This window comes from Mangifera indica, chromosome 5 (assembly GCF_011075055.1).
Source record: "Mangifera indica cultivar Alphonso chromosome 5, CATAS_Mindica_2.1, whole genome shotgun sequence".
NCBI classification, from domain to species: Eukaryota; Viridiplantae; Streptophyta; class Magnoliopsida; order Sapindales; family Anacardiaceae; genus Mangifera; species Mangifera indica.
The window spans coordinates 6,897,985-6,905,232 of record NC_058141.1 but is presented as its reverse complement, the minus strand read 5'-3'; the positions used below and the strand labels follow the sequence as shown (position 1 = coordinate 6,905,232).

General features: G+C 32.7%; 1 protein-coding gene across 1 annotated transcript; it reads right to left on the bottom strand.

The window, feature by feature from the left end:
• Positions 1-1,164: 1,164 nt before the first annotated feature.
• LOC123216799 (protein NRT1/ PTR FAMILY 8.3-like) lies at positions 1,165-5,766 on the bottom strand. Its single transcript, XM_044637371.1, has 5 exons — positions 5,609-5,766; positions 4,194-4,299; positions 3,902-4,119; positions 3,246-3,802; positions 1,165-2,196 (listed from the first exon to the last, which is right to left on the bottom strand). The coding sequence occupies exons 1-5, from the start codon at positions 5,657-5,659 to the stop codon at positions 1,374-1,376; spliced, it is 1,755 nt and encodes a 584-aa protein (XP_044493306.1). The 5' UTR covers positions 5,660-5,766; the 3' UTR covers positions 1,165-1,373.
• Between the last annotated feature and the right edge of the window lie 1,482 nt (positions 5,767-7,248).

The following is a 7,248-nucleotide window of genomic DNA, read 5'->3' as shown; positions in this document are numbered from 1 at the left end:
TAACCAAAGAAAAGATCGCCTACTTACCTTTCTCTAACGAAGCAAAAATTCTTCTTATGGCTTTGAATAATCTCTCTCAACCTTTTTTGCATTCTCAGCCTCTAAAGCACTCAAATCCTCTCTCGTTAGCTCTGATTTATTTTTTTGGTGAAAATAGGTAAAAAACCTTAACCAAACGCAAATGAACTTTTTTATTTTCCTTCATACAGTGATTGCATAATCAAAGCCACATTCTAAAATCCCCGTAAAATGCATCCTTATCCAGTATTCAAATATGTTAATGATGTACGAGTGTGCATATCCCATGCATGAGCATGCATATCTCCCAAACAACAATCAAGAAAAGATGATTTTGTCTTTCCTCACCACACACACGGGCATGTAGCCTCCCCACATGACCATATGTCACCAATTTTCATATATATTAATTACTCAAACATAAATGCACACAACAAAGCCAAAAGATGAGTATACCCTTGAGCATACCTATAGGTGTTGCAATAGAAAAATTGATGACAGTCCTTTTCTTATCATATACACATAGCTACGAGACTTCCAATTAAATTATCATCTTGGAATGACTCCTACCACGGACACTAATGCCACATTAGGGGTGTCAATTGTTTTCATCTACAATCCTAGGTGTCCTCCACCAACCTACCATCACCACTTGTAAGGTAGTAATTTTGTTTCTATTTTTCTACCATTTATGCATGTAAAGAAATAACTCGAATTACTATCACCTTCCCTTAACCAAAGAACTATTGACATTTGCCTAGCCAAGGATTCCTCTGCCTTACTCAATCTCACTTATTTTTCCATTAAGTTACTTTCTATTTCTGTAAGTAAATAAATTCATTAAATAAATTAACCGCACAAGAATCATTAGTTAATTTCCATAATGTTTACCCCTAAATTATCCAAATTTATATTTAATATTACTTTATTCTTAATTTAAAGGATTCTATTAATATGATTGGATGAGGGATAAAAAACCTTTTTAATTAAGAAAAGCTATTAGGAGGCTTATAACTTAACTATATTTTGCGAGGCGAATAAAAATAAGCCATCAAAACTTATATCGGTAATAAAAATAAATTTGTACAGATCCAATATCAGTAATGGTAATTAATAATGTCATGAGATTTATCGTAAGAACAGTAATGTGGAACACGCTTAAAATATTATATTAACATTATAACAGATAACATTAACAAGATTCGTGTAGCTATTACAGGCAGAATATTCAAATATTATTTTACATACATTATCCTTTTGAACCTTCAACTGACTGCACAAGATGCAGATTTTCTGTAAACACCATTTCTATTAAAAACTTGTTGAAGAAATGAGGACCGCAACATGTTAAAAAGTTAACAAGCCTTCTTCTGCTTGTACTTCTTGGCACAAACAACATACACCAACATGTTCATGAAGCTGAGTCCAGCTAAAAGCCAGAAAAAGTAATCAAGATGACCCTCGTTCAAATTATCCGGAATCCATCCAGTTTTTCCATCCTTAGTTGTGAAGTATGTTACCATCGTCAGAATGAAAGAGCTCAGGTAATTACCCAACGATGTCGTTAGAAGCGACAATGCACTGCACAAGCTTCGCATGGCATCGGGAGACTGGTCATAGAAAAACTCAAGCTGCCCAATGAATGTACATACCTCAGCCGCACCCAACAAGAAATATTGAGGAATTTGCCAAAAGATACTTAATGGCACCGCAACATCTTCATCAACCAGCCCAAGCTCTCTTGCAATCCTTAACCGGTTAATCTCCACCAATGCAGCTGCTGACATGCACAAAACTGAAAGAAAGAGGCCAATTCCCATTCGCTGCAACTCTGAGAAGCCTCTCTCCTTCCCTGTGAACTTCCTTGCAATAGGTACAATGAACTTATCATAGATGGGGACCCAGAAAATAACACTGATAACATCAAAACTTGAAAGAGAGGCAGGAGGAATGGTGAAAGAACCAATTGATGTGTCCATCATCATCCCTTGTTCCACAAACATTGTAGACATTTGTGCATAGACAGCAGAAAATACAATTCCAGTAGCCCAGATGGGAAACATACGGACTAAAATTTTCAATTCCTCCACCTGTGTTACAGTGCAAAGTATCCAAGGATTGGAATAATCCCCACTTTTTATCTCAGCATCTGAAATCACAGCAGCTTTATCAAGGCATCTGCAATCAATAAAGTAAATATTAGCTTATTTTTCTTCATTTTCGGAGAGAAAAGTTCAACTGCTTTGAGTAAATCAAATAAAATCTATATTGAAATTTCTCTGAGAGCACACTGAAGTGATCCCACTGCAATTACACAAAGAGGCTACATAACAAAAAAGAGAAAAGAAAATTAAACAATCTACTGAGAAATAAAACAGATCTGATATAGTTTTCTTCAATACTTGTTTAGCCAAATTATGAGTTGATAAAAAAATAAACCTAGAAGATTCAGAGCTAAGCATTTTACCTCAATCTTATATCTAATACTAGTTGAGACAACATACAAAATATAATCTTAAGTTTTGTAAAATAACAGTGAAAAGCGCCTAAGAAAATAAATTTTGACAGCAGGCAAACAAGATTAAATTTTGAGAGCCTGTGAATTAGAAACATTATACTAACTTTCAACAAAAAATGTCCAGATAACTGAAAACAGAGACTAAGCTTCAATTGTTGACAACATGTGAGTGAACATTATGAGGTCATATAACACTTCTAGAAATATGTAACATGCTGAGGATGCAAAACAAACAAATTCTTCAATTAGAAAGGTTCTTTATCCAAACATAGCAACATCTAAACATGAAACGATTGCCTTCACAATATAATTGAAACAAGCCCACGTTGTGTCCAAATTGATATTAGATCAGTCTATATAATATTCCCAGAACTACATCAAATAAGTCTGTGAAGGGTATTAAGGGCAATATTCCTATTTTCCATTTCATTAAGTTATCTCTATTTAATGTGTCTATCTTGCATTCAAATGCACATAAACATAGAAGATGTAGTTTTGTCACAACTACCTAATAGATTTACATTTGTAAGTTGAAAAAAGAAAATTGAGAAAAAAGAGAAAGAGAAAGATTAGAAATACATACATATATATATATATATATATATATATATATATATATATATATATATATATATATATATATATACACATATATATTCTCGAAGGGATACTAGTGTTGAAACTGTAGAGAGATGAAGAAAATTTTTACTGTAGTTCATCACTGTGCTCGATCTTCCTACTCCCTGCAATGGCGGAGTCTTTATCTTGAGTTTCATAAAGAAGACTACTGTCTCTAGGTACCTCCAAATGCCACTTACGAAATGAAGCAACCAAAACCTGACACATTCTTGTAATTGGGCTTCCCCCTGGCCGTTGAAATCTATAGAGGGAAGTGCCTGAAAAGAAACTTGCAATTGCAATGCCCATAAACAATGCAGGAATTCCAAATCCTAGACCCCACCCAGCATTGTCTTGAATCCACACTAGAAAACTACTAGATATCAAAGCACCTATGTTGATAGAAAAATAAAACCAGTTGAAGAAAGACCCCTTCTTTACTCTTTCCTTAGGGTCAGTATCATCAAACTGATCTGCTCCAAAGGATGAAACACAAGGTTTAATACCACCAGTACCTAGGGCTATAAGATAAAGCCCAAAGAAGAATAGTGCATACTGAGCCGGAGTAGAAGCAGGGCATACAGAACCCACACATTCAGCAGGCTTTAGTGCAGGAATTGATGCTGAAAGGGTCAATGTGCACATTCCCTATAACAAAATAAATTAGCATCACTAAAAACTTTATAAAAGAACTGCAAAAGACATGTAGTCAAAAGAAGCAGATGTAGTTAAAGAAAGATGAATTACAATAAAGTAAATTGAGGAGAACGCTGCAATTGTCCAATATCTTCCCCAATAAGCATCAGCTAATACGGCTCCAATAAGAGGTGTTAGATAGCAAGTACCTTGCCAGGTGGTAACATTTCTTGCAGCAGATACATTTCCTTCATGCAGTTTGTTGGTAAGATAGGAAACAAGATTAGTGGCAATCCCATAATAGGCCAAACGTTCACAACATTCAGTACCTGTATTTTAGTTTAAAAATGTCAGACTTAAGAAATATAAAAAAAGAGTACCATAAAGAAAAATGATAATTCACCCAAAATGAAAGGGCAAGCTTTCCAATTTCCAGTATTCTGCTTCAGAACAGGTTTCCCATTAATGTTAACAGAGCCATCTCCTGTGTACAATTGACTGCTTTCATTCTAAAGATAGGAAAAAGATGAGTCAAGATTAAGATAAAACAAGATCTAATCTTCAAGGGAATACAGCTAGATAGATGGAGAGGTAAACATCTTGAGGAGAATAGCTCGCTTTAAAGAACAAAACTGACATAAGAAAAAAAAAGAGAGATAGATAATATAAGACCAGGCATAACCTGAGAAAAATATAACAATAATTTAGTTGCTTTGAATTTTGATCCATGGATATCACTGACATTAAGAATAGACATTTAACAAATTATCGATGGTATTTTAGTATCTTCCAACTGTGATTCTAAAATATAATTAATTACCCAAGAGAAACAGTTATCCCCTAAAAAAACACAAGGAGACAGGTCCAACAATCTGGAGTACACAATTCTATGTGCCATTAACAATTGAAGAAAGTGGACATATTACCACATACAAATGCCAGCAATATAACAACTTATACACATACAAAAGCACATTAATTTGAATATTAAATCGTTATATTTCAAATTCAACCCAACTGGAATCACAAAGATTCTCATGGCAGTCAATTAAGATGACAACACCCACCATCTTCTATTCATTCACTACAACGTCACACCGTATAAGAACAAAATGGGCAAAAGAATTTACTCTAGGATACAACTCTGCAATTAATGATAAGACGCTAGCAGTAGCTCCACGAAGTTCTTATATGCTTAATAACTTATGCCAAAGAATTCTTAAAGAACAAAAGAATGATAACAAAAGAAAACCATGACGTTGCTATAACAACAGTTTGATACTTGTTGTATGACGTATGATTGATAATAGTAATGTTTCTGATCCCCAGGAACAGAACCCTCAATGAAAACATAATTTACAATTTACACATTCACATATGAGCCCATTATGCTAAGACTACATTCAACTATTGAAAAGAACACCTAAAAGTAAATTCAAAATTTGACCATATAGTTCAACTAAGTCTTCAACTCCTAATTTGTCAGAATAACAACAAAGAAATCTAAAAATGCATAATTCGAAGGGGAAAAGAAGCAGCAAATGATCATCCATTGAGCCAATTGAATTAAATTACAACAACCTAAACAAAGTCTACGAGATATTTTCATCCGCAACCAATTATAATCCAGACTAAATCAACTAGATCGACTGCCAATCAGAAAACGAATTCCACAACAAACGCTTCGAATTTGTATTTTTCCACGTATTCAAATTCTCTAAAATTCACAGAACGTTAAGAACAAAACAAGACATCTAAAATTAGGTTTTGCATCAGATAATCAAAACTAAAACTTGATTAAAAAAAATAATGGAAGACCTGGGTTAGTCCCTGTTCCAGAAGCGATCTTTCTTCGTCAACAGAGCCCATGTCTGAGTTTTGTAAGTTTTATCACTTTGGCAATCGAAATTTGAAACGCTGTGCAGCTGGATATCATATAAGATACCTTGCCTGCTCTGAATACATAAGAAAGAGTAATGGGCCACGGAATCTTCAATCTCATACAGTTTAGTTACAGCGTGTCTATGTCATACCAACTGCGGTAACCTATTAGATTAACTGTGCATTTTGTACCGTTAGATTATGGTCAAAGACCTTGGTCAACCTTGGGTCAGATCATCATAGGACAGACGAGGTGATCTATATTTTGTTTTGCTTCGGTGAGACATACCTAATCTTTACTTTTGTTTTGTTTCCGATGAACTATTCCGTACCTAATCTTCTCTTTTAGTTTTTTTCTCAACGGACTTATTCTCCTCTAAGAATTGTTAATTTATTAAAATGGCTTCCGATAAATATTAAAAATTTAAATTTTTAATTCAAAATTATTTAAATTAAATAGATTAATTGATAATAAAAATAAAGTTGTTATTTAATTTAAAATATTAAAAATTTTAAAGTTTAATTATTTTTTTAGTTTAAAAAAAAAAATTCTCCTATTGATTTTGATGAAGTAAACTTTTTCCTCAAATAAGTTAAAATTTTTCAAGCGGACTAGACCTAATCACTTTTTGATGATGACACAATCTGTTCCTAAAGAAAGAAAATGAAGTTGAATGCTCCAAGCTAACAATGTTTCTTCGTCCAAACACCTTTGTCTAGATAAAGACTTTTTATCTTCGTCTGAATTTGGATGAATGTGACATCTTCATCAACATCGACAAAGATAACGTCTTCATTTAAATCTAGACAAAGACGACATCTTCATTAACACCAATAAAGATGTTTCGTCTATGAATTTGGTTTTTTGATTGATGCTAGAGATTAGCATTAGAAGTAGCACTAAAAAGGGAGATATTGTTGGGAGGGAAAGATAACACTAGAGAGTTGGTCGTTTACTGAAAAATTACCTTGAAAAATTGAAACTTTATGGGGAAAAATATAAGTTTTCAAAGATAAAGTTTCATCTTAGGAAGAAATTATTAGTATTCTAAACTTCAGAGAAAATTGGTAATATTTTATTATTTTTAATATATTACTAGTAAACTAATGATTTTACTCTTAAAACTTAACTGATTTTATTAATTTTAACTACTCATGGGTAGGTATTTTGGTTTTTAATAGTTAACATGTACTTATTTAAGAATATAATAAACTTTAGGTGAGAATAAGTCCTTTGGTCTTTGTTTATTCCAATTGATTGTAATGTTGAATCCTAGATAAATGATTTCTATAGATTTTATTTGACAAATTTAAAAATTACAAAAATAAATAAATGGAGGCTTCACCTTATTGATCTATTAAAATAAAAATTTACCCTTAGCAAAATAGGCAAGATTTATGTGACACTCATAGATACCTACTTATCAAAGGCATAAAAATGATAGGTTATTGAACTCATATCCATGTATAAACTCTATGTCTGTATAACTTTGATTTTTACAAACATGAAAGTACCCATGGACTATCCGGGAAAAATTTTAAAAAATTAAAAATACTTAAAGAAAATGAAATCTTAT

Excerpts from the sequence above, each read along its gene's own strand:
- LOC123216799 (XM_044637371.1), bottom strand. The coding sequence starts at position 5,659 with ATGGGCTCTGTTGACGAAGAAAGATCGCTTCTGGAACAGGGACTAACC. Across the intron at positions 4,120-4,193 it reads AGCTTGCCCTTTCATTTTGG|GTACTGAATGTTGTGAACGT; the intron begins GTGAATTATCAT and ends ACTAAAATACAG. Across the intron at positions 3,803-3,901 it reads TCTCCTCAATTTACTTTATT|GGAATGTGCACATTGACCCT; the intron begins GTAATTCATCTT and ends ATTTTGTTATAG.